Genomic DNA, 21938 nt, shown 5'->3' on the forward strand with positions numbered 1-21938 from the left:
GTGACCTATCTGCAGAGAGAAAGTTGTGCTTTTGTCCTTTTAAGGTTACCCAACTGGATCCTGGTTGTTTCACAACTCCATTATGTTTCATTCTTTTACGTATCAAAGCTGCTTCAGCCCATCTGCTCGAAGAAGCATACAAGTTTGAGAGCAATACATACGCAGCACTACAATCAGGTTCCATTTCAAATATCCGATTTGCAGCTCTTTCAGCTACATCTATATTAGAGTGTTTCCTGCATGCACTCAGTAAAGCCAACCATACCATAGAATTTGCTTTCATTGGCATGCTCATCACCAGTGCTTCTGCTTCCTCAAGCTCTCCACACCGGCCAAGCACATCCACCATGCTTGTGTAGTGCTCAATCGTTAGTGTAACTGACCTTTCCTGGCCAAAGTATCTGAAGATGCACCTTGCTTTCTGTAACATACCAGAGCGACTACAGGCAGAAAGCAAACCGGTTAATGTGACTCCATTTGGATCAACTCTTTGACGCAGCATTTGATTAAAGAATGCTAGAACCCACATGCCACATCCATGCTGTGCACAACCAACAATGACGGTGTTCCACGAGACAACACTCTTTTCATTAATCCCCTTAAACACAGAAACTGCATCACTGACATAACCACATTTACTATACATAACAACTAGAGAACCTCCCACATATCCACCACTTTCCAAACCCATCTTAACCACCTCGGCATGGATCACTTTCCCCCTCTCAAGATCCTCCAATCCACAACAAGAATTCAGAGCACTGGTGAAGGAAGACTCATTGGGAATCACACCAATTCTCATCATTTGTCTAAACACCTCTAACGCCTCTGGATGCTTATCATTGAAACCATACCCCGTCAATAGTGCTGTGCAAACCACCACATTCTTACAAAGTGCCTCACCAAAAACCCAACACGCAGATTCCATCTGTTTGCAACAACTATAAAACGTAACCAGAGAAGAAGATACAAATTCATCAAAACGCCAGTCACCCAGCTTGAGAGCAGAGCAATGAATTTGAATCCCCACGTGAAAAGCCAGTATCTTAGCAGCAGCAGACAACCCACAAACCAAGCCAACAGAAGATGGACAGACACCAGAAGCCACCATGTCGCGAAAAACAACCAATGCTTGTTCACTCTCCCCATTGTGATCAAGCCCAGAAATGATACAACTCCAAGAAATATCATCCTTAGAAGGCATTTGGCGGAACAAGCGCAAAGCATCATGAACTCTACCATTACCACAATACCCATGAATCATTGCATTCCACGAAGCCACATCCCTGTCCAAAGGGTCCATTGACCAGAACAAGGCTTCAGCCTCCTCGACAACTCCCAAGCGAAGTAACCCATCGACGAGGGTGGTCCACGACACAACGGTTCGGTGGGGCATTTCGTCGAACAACTTCCTGGCGGTGACCATATCGCCGCAATGGAGACACCCCTTAATCATGGCGTTCCAGGAAACGACGTCCTTGAAGGGAATTTGACGAAAGAGGTCGATAGCTTCGCGGAGTCTATGGTTGCTAGCGTAAGCATGAAGCATTATGGTGTAGAGGGAAACATGGGGGGAAGGGATTTGATCGAAAAAGGCACGAGCTTGGTCTAAAGTTCGATTATTTAGGTAGTGGAAGAGTGTATGCTTGTGCGATTTGATGATGGTGAAAGGATTTGAGGAGATAGATGAAGTAGAAGCAAAACCATTGGTGGCAGTGGTGAATGAAAAGAATCTCCAGTTTCGAATCGCAATGCATAAAAACATGGTGGAATGAAAAATGGACTTGGGTGAAGAACCGAAAAGAAGCATTGGAAGCAGGGATACTTCTGTGAATTAAACTTTGAACAGTTGATTTATACAACACAATAGAATGAAGTATGTGAAAGGAAGAATCATAGAACATGATTTTGGAGTATGCTATGAACAAAATCTATTCCAAAATGTTTTCATCTAGAAGTTCTTAATGGGATTGGATAAAAGTTCAATGTTGACGTTGACGTTGACGTCAAAGAACATTATATCGGATGCAAGAAGTGGAAACAAACCAAATGTGGATCACTTGAAAGTTTTGTCCACGTTCCTATAGTTCCCGAAAACATCAAATTTCCATTTATTCTTCTATGCTTTTGAATAGACAATAAATAATTTAAATTTAAATAATACAATTATATGGTGTAGAAAAAAAAAATCTAAACCGAGATGAGAAGAATGTTGACATTCTTTATTAAGATGGCAATGCCGACCCGCGACTTTCCAGAAAAAATCGGAGTGATCCAGAATAGTAAATTTGTAGGTTCACAATAGCTCAGTTCGTATAAGTCTACAGTGTGGGCCAAACTTATACTTTTTAATATTAGTTAAGTTTTTAAGAACTCTTATATTAACGTTCAATTTTTTATATAATTAAAAAAATAAGTATTATGTTTTTCTTAGTATGCTAAAATTTAAAAAAATATATTGTGTATGTCATAATATGAATATGATGAAAATGTTGAATTATCATCCAATTTTTCCAAAGTCTTTACTTAATTCTTAATTTTGTGAACTTCTTAAAATTTTCAAAGTTTTAAATATTAAAAGTTTTATCATAAGAATTAAAAAAATAAAAAATGGGTCAGCTAGCAGGCTCGCAGGCCAAGTGATGTGCGAGACGGATCAGTAATTGCAGCTCACATAAATTGTGCGGGACGGGCCTGCTCGCAATTTGCGGACCACATTGTCATCCCTGCTATATATATATACTAGTTTTTTTATCCGTACAATGCACAAGATTATTTTTATTATTGATTATAAATTATAAATGTGTAACAAAACGTTTAGATTAATATTTTATTATTGATTCACTAATTTTAAGAATTTAATGAAGTATAAATTAATATATAAAATGTTAAGCTTAGATAATGATATTGTTGAAATGATAATAATAACAAATTTCATTCCAATAAAATGATATATTACTTTCAATCAAATATTTTGTTTGATTAGTATATTATATTGTGAAGCACACATAATTTTTTGCCGCAATTGAAGCCATATTCATGAAGGGTCAAAAAAGATATGTCATATAACCAAGTTCAATAAACATAAATACACCATCTTGAACAACATTACACAATTATGCTTAACTTAATCACAACAACAATCATTAACAAATACTTCAATATTTGGTTCGATAAAATCATTGTCTGCTTGAAAGACAACAATATCACCTTCTTTTAACTCATTTTCAGAACAAAATACCCTCCAACCTTGACCTATCTTTGTTGAACTTTATGTTTATTCGATATTAGGATTTTGCAATTGACTATAGTTTTAGGCCCTATAAGAAACACATCTTGTACATTCTCGTCCTGAATGAAGTTGGCAAACTTTGATGGCAAGTCCTGCATGATTCAAAATGTTATTGTTAGTGCATTAAGTATTTTCATTTAATTATATGTAAATTGATATTAAATTATACTTCAAATGATAAAAAGAATTCATAAGGCATATACCAACCGACTTGCTTTGCTTTGATACTTTGTCAATTTGACTGAAAATATAGATCTTGTCTCTTGATGACTGATACGGCACATAAATGTTGTCAAACTCCTTGGTGGACAACCACCTTTAAACACGATTACGTGAAATAAAGAATTTCCCAAATACTGAAACTGCATGTGAGAGTCACTTTTGATGTCATACAAATCTCTCGTATTACTCCAACCTTATGTGATTTTTGGGTCATTTGAATCCATGTTATAGGTAACTGTCGTGTTCTTACCATTTATATCTACCAAGTGCCACTATGAACCTAATTCATGTGCATAAGCAACAACAAAGTGTCAATCGATAAATCCAAATGGCTACAAATTAATAAAGACAGTAAATTAATTTCCAACAATAAATAAAAGCATGAACAAATTTTTCTCTGCAACGAAATGAAAACATAAACACAAACACACACACACACACACATATATATATATATATATATATATAAATTGTTTTTGTTCAAAATATAATAAATGGTTAGAAAAGTCGTATGTATTTATTACAAATGAAAAATAAATTAAAACTTTATAAAGTAATAAAAAAAACATTAAACCCAGTAAATAATAACTAAAATAAGAATAAATTTTAAATCTTTACAATACTTGAAAAAAAAAAAGAAATTTCAGTACTATATTAACCTATAAAGAAATTTCAAATTTTTGTTCACGGATGGTTTTATCTCCATGTGTACTACACATTTTCCTATATAATCGTACTATATATCAATATTTTTGTTTATCATTGTGGCAAAAATCTAACGTTTTAATGAGGATGATACAGTGGGAATGAGGATGATAGAGTTGATAGCAGAAAACACATACAACAACAAATATCAATGTTTTCCAAACATGTATTTCTGTGGTTAAATTTATAGCATACCTAACAACATATGTAAATTGTGTTGAACTTCCAAAGTATTGTTCTGTTGTTTGCTCTATCTGTACTGGTTTGCTCCATCTCCATTCCTCTAATTGTAGAACAAAGTCACAGTTGAAATATATGGATAAACAAAAATTATGGATGGAATGGTAAAGTGGAAGTTGAAAATGGAAGAACAAAGATCATCACGTGGAAAAGGAATCTTAACTAAAACTGACAGCACAATTCAGTCACACGTGCAAACAGTGGCATGCCAGTTAACATTACATCTTTAATGTGAGAGGAAAGGGTATGTCAATTTTTAAATATTTACTTATTAGATAAAAATAAAATTGTTACGCTTTTAAGAATTACTAAAATTATTAAACATCACATTAAATATTTTTAACTCTTTAAAAATATAAATTAGCGTTATGATAAAAAAACAAGAAAATAATCTAAAAAAAAACTTGGTTAAAAATTATATTTCTTTAATTTTTTTATCTACATGATTTTAAATTGAAAAAAGTAAAAGACGAATCAAGTTGCTTATATTTTCGGATCGATTAACAACTAGTAAATATATATATATATATATATATATATATATATATATATATATATATATATATATATATATATATATATATATATATATATGAGAATCTATTTTTGAAGGTTATTTTTTTACTGTATTTTATTCATAATATATTTGTATTCATTAAGATATAATAACAAATTATATTATAACTTTTAAGTATAAAATTATGTAATTTATTTATTAATATTAAATAAGCGAAAATTATGAATATAATAATAATTATACCAAAATAGTACATCTTTTATTTTAATTTTTTTATCATAAAATATTTAGCAAATTTTAAAAAGATATTTTATAAATTTTTTCTTTAAATTGTTTTTAACCACTTTACGATCGTTACTGGAAGAAATCTATCCAAAAATTAATAAATATTAAATTAATTTTTCAAAAGTTAAAACTGAATAAGGTAACCAATATTTGTTCCCTTAGGCTTTGTGTGGATTTAAGATTAGATTTGAGAAAATGCGAAAAAAAGAGAATGAAAATTAGTGCTATTTAGATTGAAAAATAATATAGAGAAAAGAATAAAAAGTTTGTTATTGATTTATTTATGTAATAAAATAATAAAAGCTGTAAACTAATTTAATATGAAAAATAGTTTTAAAATTAAATAGAAATATTAAAATAAAATTTAAATAAAGAATTATGTAAAGTGTTAATAAAATCATATATATAAAATAATAAATTAAAACAGTTTTACAATATTTAAAAACACATTAATGAAATGTTAATAATTAATAAATAAATTATAAAAAATTTATATATATATATATATTTCAATATATTAGATCTTATGCCGTTAGCACCGTCGGATTCTACTATAAGAAAGTCACATCTACACCATTCCCCGAAAGCACAATCTGCCTGCTTTCAGCTCCACCAATCTGAGGGAGGCAGTTATTTAGGACTTCATTGACTCAGAAGTTCTTTCTGTGCACAAATAATCACTTCTACTTTTTCAATTGCAATGGCTTCCTCAGTGTTTGTGAGCTTCCATCACGAAGACATCAACTTCATCACAGGTTGTGTTCTTGATCCTCTCAGAAATAGAGGCATCCACGTCTTTGTTAAAGGTGAATCCAAAACATTTGACCTGTTTCAAGCCATTGAGCGCTCTCGCCTTTTCATTGTGGTCCTTTCAAAGAACTACGCTTCCTCAATTTGCTGTTTGCGTGAACTAGTGGCTATCATCAATGGCGTTGAATCTTCTCCAAGGTCTGTTCTGCCTATTTTTTATGGTGTCCATCAATCTGAGGTGCTATTTCAGAATGGATGTTATGGGAAAGCCTTTTCTAAACACGAAGAAAGATTCAGGGAACATAAGAAGAGGATGGAAGAAGTGCAGACATGGAGAGAAGCTCTCACACGAGTGGCCGTTTTCCGGGGTTTGCATATGAAAAATGCGTAAGTATTCCGCTCTTGCGTCGTCATGGATCTTAATTTATTTTGTATATGTTTCATCATTTCTTAGTCAATCATGTTTATAATTTTTTGATGAGTTACTATTTGAAAATAGAAAACTACTCTTTATTATCTTTTACTGTACAAGTACATTAGGGTTTGCTTCTCTTTGGTGATAATTTGGAATTCTTCATTTTTTTTTATATTTTCAGAACAGGACATGGAGGTTTTGATTTTGTTCAATATGCAATAAATATTGTGGGTCCTGAATTTTCAACTCCTCAAGATGAAGCAATATACGAAAAATTTGAAGATATTGTCCAATCTAAAGATGGAGATGAAGTTTCATACAAGGAGCTGCGAGGTTTGGTTCGATTAAGGGATTTTATCAGCCTCATGTTGACTTATCCAGTGAAGTTAGAAGAGGACGGTGTATTAAGATCCTGGATTAGTGCATTTCCGGAATGGAAAGCTGAGTTATTTTCCACTGGTGGTTATCCTGTGATTTACAAACCATGGAGTCTACTAACTGAGAAGGCACTGAGATGCATGAAAGGATTCATGCCTGTGGAAATAATGGCTGAAATAGAAAGTGGTGAGAGATCCATCTTCAACCGCGATAATGATGTAATACTAGAAGGCCTACTCCCCCTAATTGTTGATCTTGCAGTTAACCAACTAATTCAAACTTTGTTTTCTGGAGATTACTGTGCGCGCTATATCAGATTGTTGACCAGAAACTCTGCTGAAAAAGAATCTGTAGTGAGCAAAATAGTTTCAGCCTTGGAAGATAAACACAACTTGTTTGGAATTGACAAAGATTTTCTTATGGCCGTATGGATCAATGCTTTGACACGTGAGACTGATGCGGAGGTTCAAGTTCAAGAAGAAATCAATAAGATCATGGGAAGTATTTCTATAACAGAAGGTGATGACATGTTAACCACACTAGACACCGACGAAAAGAAGAGGAGAAATAGGCTGTTGGTAATTGTAGTGGATGCAGATAGCAACAGGAAGAAGCTGGACCTCCAAAAAGTGCAATTTCCAACTGGGATAGTGGTGTTGATAACAACTGAGTCTTCAACACAGGCGGTGATGGATGATGGAATTGCATCCACAATGGATTTGAATATTTGGACCCAGGATCATCTGTTGCCTTGGAAACTCTTCAATACCTATGTGGGAAGTTGTATCAGCTGTAGCACAGTGGGTTCATCAACGACCATTCAGACAATAGCGGTGGAAATAGTCAAGAAAATCCATGGTCATCTCCTTGCCATTGTCCTTGTGGCAAAACATCTTAGGAATGTGAAAGATGACAAATACTGGGAGCTTGTACTTGACAAATTAAGCAGTCGAAACCCTTTCTATGATTATCAAGATTGTGACCGAATTGGCATTAGCAGAGTCATGGTCAATGCATTTGTAAATATTATTTGGGAAGACATCGATGATGAACTAAAGCTTTGTCTCCAACTCAGTTTACCTGTTCGCAACATTAAAAATGGGGTGAGAGATGATATCTTGGTTTCTTATTGGGCTAATATATTACGATACACACAAGAGGTTGGTGAATACAAAAGACAGTTACAATATTACCTCGAGGAGCTTCTAGACTGTTTTGTCTTGTTGGAATTTGAAAGTGGAGACGTCTATTTGCCAATAGAAGCCTATGATATAATTAAATCATTACACATCTCACAACCTTCCATCATAAGACATAGTGCATTAGGATTGACGGAGATTGGACAATGGCATAGTCTTATTCAGCTAGAATTGATTGACAATAAAATATGTGAACTACCACAATCACCAGACTGCCCTAAACTCAAAGTGTTGTTGTTGCAGGGCAATGCCGATTTATTGGATATCCCTGATTCATTTTTCGACCACATGCCTCTACTTCAACACTTGGACTTATCCTACACTAGTATAAGGGATCTGCCCCCTTCTCTCACCAAATTGATCCAACTTAAAAAATTATATCTTAAAGGTTGTGATCTCTTCATGGAAATATCCCCTCAAATTTTTCAGCTGAAGAATCTCGAAGAGCTTGATCTTGACGGGACTTTGATAACCCATTTACCAAAAGACATTCAAGAATTGATCAACCTGCAACGCTTAGCCCTATGCTTTGATGCATACCATCATGTACTTAGTCGTGGTAAAAAAGGCATGCAGATTTCTAACACATTGATAATTCCTCCCGGAGTGATATCAAATCTTACTCGGCTGAATTATCTAAGCCTTGACGTCGACCCTGAAGATGAGCAATGGACCGAGAACGTCAATAGCGTATTGCTGGAAATTTTGGGACTAGAGAAGTTGAAGACGGTGAGTATATATGTCCCGGAGACTGATCTCTTGGAACTCATACCCGGCACAAAATCTCTCAATTTCCGATTGGTTGTTGGTCATCACATACGGCGTCTAATATCTCGTGTACCACCTGAACTAGAGACAAAATTCAAACAGTGTAACTATAGCATGAAGTTTGTTAATGGTGTAAATGTTCCCAATGGAGTGAAAATGAATCTTGAACGCTTCAAGGCCTTGTACCTTGATCGACATATGACCATCAAGAGTCTCTCGGATTTCAATTTGAGCAACTTAGGCAGGTTAAAAGTTTGCATATTGGCGGAATGTAATGAAATGGAAACAATTTTCGATGGAGGTAAGTCATCTGATGAACCTGTTTCTCTGATGTTGGAGTTCTTGAGTGTATTTTATATGAAGAATTTAAGAAACATTTGCCAAGAATGTTGTCCCTTCTCCTCCATAAAGTATATAGCATTACACACTTGTCCCATGTTAACTACTATCTTCACCATCAGTACTTTTATCAGCATTCCCCTTTTGGAAGAGATTAGTGTTGAAGACTGTCCAAAAGTAACCACCCTAATAATTCATGACTCACCAGAAGAACGTAGATCAGCGTTTTCCCTCCCCAAGTTGAGAGTGATATCGCTTCTTTATCTTCCCAACTTGGTCAATATTTTTAATGGCCTGCGTGTTGAACATGCTTTAGAAGAAATGATATTTTATTGTTGCCCAAAACTCCAAAGTCTTTCCAGATCGGAGTTGCCATGGGAATATTTGAAGTTCATTAAAGGAGAAAGCATGTGGTGGGAAGCATTGGACTGGAGTGTATCAGAGTGGGGTTATGCTGGTCGACCCAAATTTCTTGAGCAATTTTTTAAACCAATTACAATGGAGGCTGACATGAAGAGCCCACCAGCTGCACATCAAGAGACTCAACTAAATGAATATCACGGTACCATGTATCAGGTAATTTTTAGTTATCCTCCTTTTCAAATTTCATGATGTCGTGGATGTGTAGGAATCTTCCCATACTCAACATCTTTATAGAAGCTCATTCATAGGGTCATAAGATTAAAGTTTAGATCCTTACCAAATCTTCCCGTTGAAGTATGCTGACGTGCATAAAAAAATTAACATCCAGGGTCTTGAATAAGACCCAAGAGTTAAGTCATAGGAAAAATAAAAATGAAATATATATGTTGTCAAGAATCAAATGAAACCTTCTTTTAGAGTGTAAGTTTTATAATGCCATTTATATTAGAGTAAAAATTGAAGATTGACATGAGTGAAGAGTGATGTACCACAGTGAAATTCACAAAAATTAAATTAAAACCTTATACAATGATATGATCCTCAAATAAAAAAAGTATTCTGATGGATTTATTTTCAATATGTTTCTTGATTTATTTCTGCTTTGTAAGTGTATGAACAAATTCATAAATGGGGACATCTTTCTCATCTTCCTAAAAACAATTAAAAGATTAATGATATATCAATTTATTAGACTAACAATTTGGTTTATTATCGTTGGAAAATCATCAGGATTATGGGATTAAATTGATTTTGACATTATGTAGCTATGTAATTGTTAAGTAATGGTGTTTGACATATTAAAAAAAGTGGATATAATGAAAAAAGTAGTTGTTTTTTTAGATATTTTTAAAAATATAGTTAATATATGTTTGTTTAATATCATAAATATCACTCTTTAAAAGAAAAAATAATGCCGCAAATTAAGTGTCAAGCAAACTTAAAGGTCATTCTTTACTGTAAAGACCTTGGGCATTCAAAATACTTTATCTAGCAAGCCGCAAGATTACATTTTCATTTCCTAAAGTATTATACCCTTCGTCTATTAAGAAAAAACACAAAGAAAAGGTGGGATGGAATAATATCTTATCCTTCGATTTCATTTTTTGTTTTCACATATACAATTTTCTTTTAATAATTACATTGTCTTGTCAAGTGGTTATATTTGGGTGTCAATAAAATATTTACCTATCAAATTTTTTTTTAAATATGGATTAAATTGAATTTGATTCGTGAAGAAAAATGAATTTTGAGTCAAGTTATATGTGAGTTGATACATAATTTAACAACAATCCTTTATTAATTTTTCACAAGCTTTTTTATTATAATAATTTATTACTTCTAATTATGTAGATTAACTATTTTGATCTTTTTAAACATTATAATATTGGTCAATAATATTTAAATAGTTTGAATTTTTAATTTATTTGTTTATCAAATTATGTGTAGGTTTACCAAATTTGTTTAATAATAATGTTTGATGAAATAGACAAATACTTTGTTTCTACTGTCATACAAAAATAGTCGAGTTAACTAATTTTTTTTGTTATATATAAATATATAAAATAAATCAAGAAAATAAAATATCTTTAAGCAAGTCAATTCGTTTAACTCATAAATCTATAATAGGTGGGTCTAATTTACAAATTTTTGACTTATTAAAAAATGAGTTCGGTTAAATTGATTATTTTTACATAAATTTGTGTTGAGCTAACTCGTGTGAGATGAGTGTATCTTCCAAAGAAGCAATCCGTACAGGTGACAAGTAAGCAAAGAGATGAAATAGAAGGTTACCTGCATGGTGGAAGAGAAGAAAGTGTTGTTTTTCTCTAACTTTTTACACCAAATGTCGAAGAGATTGAAATGTTTCTCTTCATACTTTTGTTTTTCATTCACATAATTTCTTTTTTCATTCATTTCTTACTCTCTCTACCCAACGGAACATATATGTGCCAGGAGAGCAATTTTACATAAATAATTTGAGGCAAAATATGGTGCAGTTATCAATAATGGTCTTTGCGTCTACAATAGCAGCCTAAGTAGCGACTTTCCATAGTTACATTGGGATTAGTGACAAATAAATTCGTTTATGTGGTGGATTTTGTCGGAACTCGTTTCCGTTTTAATGAAAAATTCTCATTGATCAAGTATGAGAAATATTCTACTTTTTCAATTAGGTATATGGATTCAAATGAGATCTACATATTTGTCTCGTTCTTGTCCTCATATCCATCATAATATTTATCTTTTTCATATTTTTGTCCCGTCTAAAATATTAAAATACTCATAGTTTATAAATAACCTTATATATATATATATGAACACAAAGAGATAACGTGAAAACTCCAAAGATAACCATTATGTGCTAATTTTTACAACATACAAAAAACACTCTTAATTCTTTGACTCTAAGTACACTCACCCTCCAGAACAAGAATTTAACTACACCTAACAATACCTTACTACAAGAATAGAGGAAATGTCAAACACTAGTTCAAAGTGTTTTTGACCTGGGACAAGAAATATCATGGACTTAGACTCTATTATATAGTCACTAACACCCACTACCTAGCTTATCCTAAGTGATGTGAAATTTTTCAGGATGTATTATTTTCATCAGCCAATATATATACTACACACTTTTTATTTTTTATTTCTTCAAACTATTTGACTTGTCATGGAATTCATTCACATCTCTAAGATATTTTTTTGTCTTATCACAACCTTTATTCACTGTTTTTTAATATTTTTATATATTGTATGTTTTCTTTCCACATGGAAATGTTTAAGACTCTCAAATTAAGTCATCAATAGCATAAACATCTCATTTACTAGGTAATATAAAACATTTATTTTCTTTATTATGTTATTATTAACTTTTGTTTTATTTGAAGAACATTTGTATTTTGGTAAAACAATTTTCTGTTATCTTTTAACCATCTAGGCTGATATTTGAAAAGTCTTTTTAAATCTCTAAGATATTTTTCATCTTGTCATATTCCTAATTGTACAATTATTTTTTCTTTGTGTGATGTGATTTCATTCAATAGTCTCTCTAATTATTTATAAGGCGTACATTTGATCATTTTTTAATAGTCTCTCTTTAATATTTTGATACTTTTTATATATTTTTTTTTATTTTCTAGCTCATTATCATATATGTAATTTATCAATATAAGTGTATCTATAACTTTTATTTATTATAATATAATAATTTAATGTAATTATCATGTTTTTTTTTTATTATCATCCAACATATATTTAAGTTCTAAAGATGATGAATCTATGTTAAAATTTTATTATTATTAATTTAATATTTTTTTTGTATGATTTTGATCAAGTGATGTATTATAACTTTAATTAGTGTACAACAAAAATATTTCATTAGAATTTAAAAAAATTGAAGTAAACAAACATTAAGAATATTTTTTAATTTGAATATTTGTTTTCCTTTTATATTTTCTTAAAAATATTTTAAAATTGTATTAACTAGGTTTCATTAATATTTACAAAATTAATAAATATTTTGGTCCTCATAAAATTTTATTTGATACTCTAATATGAAATATATATAATTATATTTTTTTTTCTAAATATTTGACATTAAAGAAACAACATTCCTTCTAATCTTGAATATTTGATAACATTATGTTTCCTTTACTGTAATTTTTTTATTTTTTTATAGAAATAGATTAGTTGATATTGAGATGATAAAAAATTGGGTACGAGTATAAGTATATATCAGTTACCTGGTGAGGATGAGAAAAAAGATTGATAATAGTTGAGTTTGAATATATGAATAAAGATGAATTTCTTATGTGGAGATGGGTACGAGATAACAAAATTTGTTGTCATATCTATTTTGTTAACTTATATTTGTTTTGGTAATTATATTTAATTTGTAAAAGATAAATAAAAATGTCACTTAGATATATGCTTATACCAATTTCTCACATCACCATGTTTGTAAAAATTGGTATATTAATAGCAAGGCTATCTTTTAATGTGCGTAATAAAATCAAGCTATTATTACAGCTACAAGGACCAAAATTACTCAATTTTCAGATGTAAAGGATAAGATGGAGCAATTCAAAAATTCGCACATCAAACTAGAAAAACCAAAGTGGAATTAAGTTAATATTTTTTTATGAAGAAACAAAATTAAATGCACAGCAATTTTTCTTGGTGCTTGCCGAAAATTGTGGGAAATTTATTTGCTTGAACTTAATTATGTTTAGAGATTAAATAAAAAAGTTTGTTCATATTTATCTTTGTACCCATCAAACTACAACCTTTTGAATAACTCTACAATAATTAATTTTGTTACTGTGATCATACCCTTTGAAATTCATGTTTTGTATTTAATTACTTAAATATCTTCCTTTCAGGGAGTTTCAAGTTCTACCGAGTTGATGACGAAGCTACATTTAGAAACACCTCTTTTGTCGTTATCGGGTAGTAAAGAAGGTGAAGCCCAAAAGCGGAAAGCCGTTATTGAGCCAATAATTTTTTCACCACCGTTGTTAAAAAGGAAACCAAACGAGGTTTGAGATGCCTTTCTTATTCGTGATTGATTTGATTGCTTTTTGTTTTCGTTCTTGTATGCATGAGTTGGTTTTCTCGCATTATAAAGGCATGTTTGATAAACCTGTAAAATTATATTTGGAGAAAATTAAATTTCATGAACATGACATACTGAATAAAGGAGTATTCTGGTTTTTAACTTTTGGAATGACAATTAACAGAGTTTTCGGAGAAGAACACCTCAACCATCTATGAAAGTGATACGTACTAAGAATTTAGATGATGGATATTCCTGGAGAAAATATGGGCAGAAGGAGATTCTTGGAGCTAAGTATACGAGGTTAGTTAAAGGCTCTGTGTTCATTTGGCTTTATCTTGTTATTAAACACGTTTAATTAATTGATGGATATAGTTTTACCGAAAAAATTGACAACTGCTGGTTCGCACTGCAGAGGATATTACCGCTGCACATATAGAAATACACATGGGTGCCAAGCAACCAAACAAGTTCAAAGGTTTGATGAGAAACCAACAACATTTGAGGTAAATTACAGAGGAACTCATACGTGCACCCAAAAACAGGATTTGATCGCTGAAAGTGGGGATGAGGAAGTATTCGAAGATTTTATTGCAAAACCAGATTCTTCATCAGCTACCAACAAAAATGATATTTTCTCTTGGGAGGAAATAACAGCTGAACTAGAAGAACCAAGTCAGGTGAGTCTATCTGTAGTATCAGCAAATCAGAAAGATTCTAAAATAGGAAATTATCCATATTTTGTGGCGTCTGACATTTTTAAATGATACTAAAATCAATATAAAAAAAAAATCATATTAAGTTTTTCTTTAAAAAATAGAATAAAAAAAATCTCATGTATATATATATATATATATAAGCAAATTACTTAAATTTTAATTTGTTTATTTTTCAGATATCATTCGGATCAAGTGGGGTTGGATCAAGTGAAATCGTTGATCCAAGCACTCCTTCAAACGGTTCTCCATAGTGGTGGAATTTCATGAACATGACATATTGAATAAAGGAGTATTCTGGTTTTTATTTGTTTGAATGACAATTAAAAGGGTCGTGAAGGAAAAAAACTTCACCCCGGTAAAATATGGGCAGAAGGAAATTCTTAGAGCTAAGTATCCCAGGTTAGTCGAAAGCTCAGTATTCATTTGGCTTTCTCTTGGTATTAAGCACGTTTAATTAATATTTTTAGTAGGATAAGCTTATATAATTCCTTTTGATTTGAGTGTGACAAAAAAAGTTTCAATCATTTCTAGCTTATTGACATACAAGCATCATTTAGTAGTGTCGAAGGCCTTGGACAATGGACTTCCAATTATACACACAATAGAATGAAGTATATGAAAGGAAGAATCATACATGAACATGATTTTGGAGTATGCTATGAATAAAATATATTCCAAAATGTTTTCATCCAGAAGTTCTTAATGGGAGCATCTCCCCATATTAGAAAGGGTTAAGTATGTTTTTAGTTTCTGAACTTTGATCCAAAATTAAAATTTGTTTTTGTTTAAAACTTCAATACATTTTGTTCTTAAACTTTAAAAATAAATTATTTTAACCCAATTATGTTAATTTTTTTAAGTGTTGAACGTCATTTCCCAACAGATATTAAACCGGAAACGTATCAAACGGTGTAAACAATTTCAATACTAACATGAAACACGTTCGGCATATAAAAAAAAAAGTTAATGTAATTGGGTTAAAATGACTATTTATTCATGTTTAAAATTTAGGGATCAAAATGTATTGAAACTTCAGATAGAAACGGATTTTAATTTTAAATTAAAGTTCATAGACTAAAAACATATTTAACCCTATTGATAAAGGTGAATTACTTCATCAAAGTTTTATATCTCATGTTCCTAATGAAATAAAAAAGGACGTAGCTTGATTATAAAACTTTGAAGTGTACTTGGTGTTAAATAAACATTTCAAAACGTCTAGGACTAACGTTTTCGACTTGGGTTTGCTATATTTTGTGCCATTTTGTAGGATTAATTGATAAAAGATTAAATGTTATTATTCATTGTACATTAATAATATTTTGAAACATATTAAATTCATTTGACAACATAATGTAAAGGTAAAATAATCATGTGAATTTTTGTATTTATAAAGGAAAAGAAAAAGTAAAATATAGTGTCAGGTGAGTGTAAGACATGGAACATTGTTAATAGCGCATTGGAGAGCATATTTCAAGTTTTATTATCACAAGTTCACCATGTGCCATCTTCTCAAGTTTACTAGTAAAAGAGAGATATAATGCTTAAATGAGCCAAAACTCCAGGCACAAGAAGGACAATATAGATGCATTATGAAGTGTGAAGTAAATCAAATTGATGATTAATTTACTCATTTTGTACCGCTTTATACCAAGATCTTATTACTATTCATGATCCTATTTGTTAAGAATCAAAATATGAGTCTAAGTTCCATATTAATTAAAAATGAGAAAGTAATGCACTATATAAAGATAAAGACCCATAAACCTATTGTCTTAGAATTTTGGGTTAAGAGTATTTAAGTGGTTGGACTCATGTCTCACTAGTGTTGCATCTTTCTAGTGAAACCTCCTCTAGAGACTCAACACTATTAAAGTGGCACAATCCTATGGATGATCAATAGAACAAAAAACACTTGAAAATTACCATATCTTTCAAAGGGACAAAAATATATGGAAGTTAGATGAGTGTCGATAAATAATACAAAATATTAAACACAAACAAAAAACAAAAACATTTTCAATATATCTTTACGTAATTATGAGTTATGTAATTGTCTATCTTGTTTGCATAATGCCTTGTATTCTTTTTTTTTTAAAAAACAATGTTTTTTAACACCAAAAATGCTAATTGGATTTTATTTCTTGACTGTTTTTGTGACAATCAAATCCAAACTTTTCCTATGTTAACAGTCGTAATAATAGATTGCACTTAAAAATGATTTATTTGTTCTTAACGTGCATTGGAATTAACTCTTTTACTAAGACAATTGATTTAACATAGTTTAAACATGAATACACAAACTAATTGTCTAAACCTAATATATTAAACTCACTCTTCTGTAAGAAATTATAGAATTATACAATTACGAGTGAATAAAATGTTTTTAGCACATTAAACAAAACATGTCCTTTTATATTATGTTTGAAAACCACTAAAGACGCCTCTTATCTCTATTAAAGTTGTGAAAGAACAATCTTTTGTCATCCCAAATTGCATTTGAAATTAAAAATTCAAGAAATGAAAGCAAACTAGCTCATTTTCTGTCTCTATTAAAGTTGTCAAAGAACAATCTTTTATCATCCCAATGACATTTGAAATTAAAAAGTTAAATTACCCTTTTAGTCCTTTTATTTGTCAAATAGTGTCAAATTGGTCCTTCAGTTTCTTTTTATCTCAATTTGGTCTTTGTCTTTTTAAAAATGATTTAATTTAGTCATTACCGTCAATTTTGATTAAATGGTGTTAAAATCAACATCACGTGTCAATTTATGATTTATGATTTTTATTTTTTACACATGTCATTTTACAGGTATGTCAGGTGTTAAAATGATTCTATTTAATCCTTATATTTGTTTTTAGTTTCAATTTTTGTAAGAGAAACAATATTGTTCATCTTTAAATTGAAATTTAATTTATTTTTTGCATAAATCTTATAATAATATTTTTACTAAAATTAATATTTTTGTTAAATATTTGTAAAAATATTTTTGAACGAATGTTGTTTAGCTTTGCAGGTAAAACTCACATTTGTGGATATATTGTAGTTTCTTAATATGTAACCAATGAAACCACTACGAGTCGTTTACTTTGTATTACTTTTCATTCTCTTTTATCTTCAATTTTTTTTACGTATTACTATAGTATATCTATAATGGGTTTTACCGAAAAAAAGGAAGAAGTTAAAATGTGGTGCAGAATAAATAAGTCAAACAAATCCATACCAACATAGAAATAGCATTTTCCAAAGAACGAAACTCTATTTTGGTGGATTGATTCAAAATATTTCTTCTAATTTTTTCCAATTAACGATAATGCGTTCTCCTCACTATTGTATCTTTGTCAAATTCCACCACGAAAAATGCAGCAATGAAAACGAAGCTCACCCATAACATATCTGCACTTAATTTTTTGTAGGTGTTATATAATTTTAATATATATATATTTTTTTAAATTTGATAGCTATTTATACCGAGTTAAATTAATACTTTTATTTATTTAATTCTAATTCTAATTGTTATAAAATTTTAGAAAATGACATTTTAGAAATGATATTGGTTTAAAAATAGTGAGACTCGATTATCTTAATATTAAAATTTTTTAATATAAATAGTTGTGTCATAAAAGTTTCATTATTTTAAAACACATAATCTCCTTAAAAACTAATATTAGAGTTTTCTTACTTCTCTCTAGGAGTTCTCATCTTTTATTAATCTGTTTGAAGATTAGAGACCGCTTGATGAGCTTTTCCTTTATATCCTATAAGTTTCTTTAACCGTGTAGGTTGAACTTCAATTCATTTTCTTGTGTGCCTTTTTTATTATGACTTGCATGTGACTCTCCTTTGGTTGCATGTGATGTTTTAATATCAATATGAGTCTTTGTTGGTTAGTGATCATAACAGCAGGTCCTAATCATTTTTGTGTTGCTCCTAGGTATAGATAGAGCATCATGTGGAACTAAAGTTATTTTGGTGTTCCTTGAGTTGTTTGAGTCTGTTGAGCCGTGTTGTCAGGTGATGAAACCTATTTCTTTTGATGGAAGTAATATTTGTCTTGCATGTTATAATTTGATAGATTGGATTGCCTGAATTGTTGTGTTTTGATGTATTAAATTGATGAGTGCATGTGAAACTTTAGAGTTTTATGGTTCTGGTTTTGGATGGTGAGAATAGTCTTTACTTCTTTATGCACAAATTTTCTTTATTGCACATAATCTCAAATTATGGAAATAGTCTTTAATATTTATTAGTTACCAATTACGCACTTATTTTTATTTGACTTTTTTCGTCCTCATTTTCGTAGTGTTATTCATATCATATTAATATGAATAGAATATTCAAATGAAATTCAAATTTTTATAGTTCATTTTTTCTATTTTATTTCTTTTAGTTTCACAATGTACCACCATATAAGTATAAGATATAAGATTTTTCCAATAGAAGAAGTTTACTCCCCCTTAGAATGTAATGTGTTATAGTTTTCTTTTTTTTTTTAGGAACTGATCTATTCCCTTTATGGCTGACAATCCGAAAGAATTCTGAGGGAGGGGTCATTTCATTTTTAATCTAGAATAAAAAGAACTTCAAGAAATGAGAGAATTAAGAATACCCACTAGAAACACTAATCCAATCCATAATGATGTACCGGAAAATAGAACATTTTTGTTATTTGACCAACCTTCAGGAGAAGCAAATACAACAGGTACACTAATCAATAAAATAAATGAAATAGCAATTAATGCAAAAACAGCTAATTGGAAAGCAATAGTCATGCAACATGATCCTCCTTTTTACCAAATGTTTAAAATGGTCTTCATTTTCGTAATTCTTGTTTAATTTAGTCATTTTCTGTGACACTGTTTAAATTAGTAAGGGAGCACTATACAGGTGGCACTGTTTGTATTACATTGTATTGGGGTATATTATGTGTACTATACATGTGGATTATTAACGTTAACTCTTCAATTTGGGGCAAAAATTTTCCAATTAGGTCACGCTGCAATTAGGGATTGACGAGTACAGGCGATTTCTTCATCAGTTGGGTTAGGGTTTTCGTAATTCTGTTTTGGAGTTTGTTTGTGGTTGGAATGTTGTGATATTCTCTCCACAATTACAAATTGGGGTTAACCCCCCATTTATCGTTGAACCACCAACATTGCACGAATTGCTACAACAATGTTGTCTCTAACGATTACAACCAAAGGTAAAGGAAGAAGATTGGACTGTGACATGGGATTGCTGGGAGAAGAAGATTACAACAACACAAGTTGGGAATGAAGGAAGAGAATTGCAGCAACTGACCAACTGCCCAACAATTCATTTTCAAAACCTTCGCTCACCTATTTATCCCAAAATATTTAATTACTACACTTGTACAGTACACGTAATACACTCCATTACAATGTAATACAAACAGTGCGTGCCACCTGTACAGTGCTCCATTGCTGATTTAAACGACGTCATAGAAAATGACTAAATTAAACACGAATTATGAAAATGAGGATCATTTTAAACATTTGGTAAAAATGAGGACCATCCGCAACAAACACTACGAAAATGAGGACCATTTTAAACATTTGATAAAAATGAGGATCATCCGCAACAAACACTACGAAAATGATGACGAAAAAGGTATTTAAGCCTTTTTATTTAGTATTGCACAAGTTTCTTAGAAAACGATATCTCGATATTACTGATTACTATTTGCACGATTTGGTACACTTGTCAAAGTGTTAACATGGGCCGACCCAAATCGAGGGTTGAATCAGGCCGAAAGTCGAGTCGGATCGAAGGTCTACCTGAACCAAAAGTCAAGATGTTGAAGATTAAATTTAAGTTAAATTCAAAATAAAATTGAGATCATCATAAAATAAAAATTAAATTGTTTTAACCAAATAAAAAATTAAAATTTATAATATTTCAATTACTTTATTCAAACTAATTATTTAATAAATAAAAAGTAATCTAATTACTAAATATTTTAATTTAAAAAAAATTGAAATCTGTCCTACAAATAAAGTGAGTTTTATGCTACATAAAATATTCTAAAAGTAAGAAAGTGAATGTTATACTTATGGGAGGTAATTGAATGCATCAAAGTGCAATTAAGTCTTAAAATGTATTATGCAAATTTCATTAACATATGCATAAAGAATCCAACAGAAAGGTCGTTGCTAAGAATCCTTCCCTACTTGCAATTCACTATTTGCAAAGAACAAGATAATTTAAACTTGTGGGCATTTATTTTATAATATTTTATTCTATCTCTTTTTTAGTAATAGTTATGTTACTATATTTTATTATTGGATTGTCTATTACAAATTTAAACTTTTAAGTTAATAGTTATATATGTTGTTTAACTTTTTATGATGCTTTTTCATTTAGATTGTATACTTGTTACCTCTGAAAAGCAGTCCTATCATCTATACCATTATATAAAAGAAATTTCTCTTTGTTTATATTTTATTTTCTATTATATCATTAAGTAACATTTTCTAAATTAATTTTATCTTTTAAGTGATTTTTTTAATTTAACTTTTATTTTATTTGATTTTTTAAAACTTTAACCATTTTAAAAAAAATTAAATATCTATTTATAATAAAAGACTTATCTATAGAATAAATTACAATTATCTATAATAAAATTATAAAATATAATTATTTTTTTATTATTATAAAAAGTAAACACAATATAAATAATACACTAGTTAATAACCGTTTTCAAAACTGATTAGAATAATAATTGATCAATAAAATATTTTAAAAGACTAAAACATAATATTAGTTCTATTTTATTTCAAATTATGAAATATAAAAAACTACAATATCTTTTAAAGCGACATAAGTCTAAAAATATAACATTTGTAAATTATAAATTAGTTATCTTACGTGGTCGTATATATATATATATATATATATATATAAATAAAGTGATTAATATATTATTATTATCATTACTATTCTTTTATAATAACAATAATAACATGTGAGTCGATGCTTTTACAAATAATTAAATAACAAGTATTTGTCAATAAGTCTACCATTTGTAAGTGTGTGTGAAAAACACAATTTCTCTTGATGCATGGTACAAAGAAAACCAAATACACAATGGAATGGAGCGAATAAAA

The 21938-nt window shown here is 30.3% G+C and overlaps 2 protein-coding genes across 3 annotated transcripts in view; one reads left to right on the plus strand and one right to left on the minus strand.

The window, feature by feature from the left end:
* Positions 1–1994, minus strand: part of LOC114177288 (pentatricopeptide repeat-containing protein At5g46460, mitochondrial) — a 2978-nt gene extending 984 nt beyond the window's left edge. Inside the window, exon 1 of the mRNA XM_028062567.1 lies at positions 1–1994. This exon is cut by the window's left edge and continues 984 nt beyond it. Coding sequence (XP_027918368.1) covers positions 1–1810 — 1810 coding nt within the window. The 5' untranslated portion in view covers positions 1811–1994.
* Positions 1995–5860: 3866 nt separating this feature from the next.
* On the plus strand, positions 5861–15452 carry LOC114178693 (disease resistance protein At4g27190-like). 2 transcript variants are annotated; one of them, XM_028064746.1, is made up of 6 exons: positions 5861–6398; positions 6608–9686; positions 13919–14074; positions 14276–14394; positions 14507–14771; positions 14987–15452. In XM_028064746.1, exons 1-6 carry the CDS (start codon positions 5962–5964, stop codon positions 15059–15061), a joined length of 4131 nt encoding a protein of 1376 aa, XP_027920547.1. In that variant the 5' UTR covers positions 5861–5961; the 3' UTR covers positions 15062–15452. The 2 variants fall into 2 exon arrangements, with proteins under 2 accessions (XP_027920547.1, XP_027920549.1); XM_028064748.1 differs by having other exon boundaries at positions 6110–6398; positions 6613–9686.
* The last annotated feature ends 6486 nt before the right edge of the window (positions 15453–21938 follow it).

This window comes from Vigna unguiculata, chromosome 3, assembly GCF_004118075.2.
Source record: "Vigna unguiculata cultivar IT97K-499-35 chromosome 3, ASM411807v1, whole genome shotgun sequence".
Taxonomy (NCBI): Eukaryota; Viridiplantae; Streptophyta; class Magnoliopsida; order Fabales; family Fabaceae; genus Vigna; species Vigna unguiculata.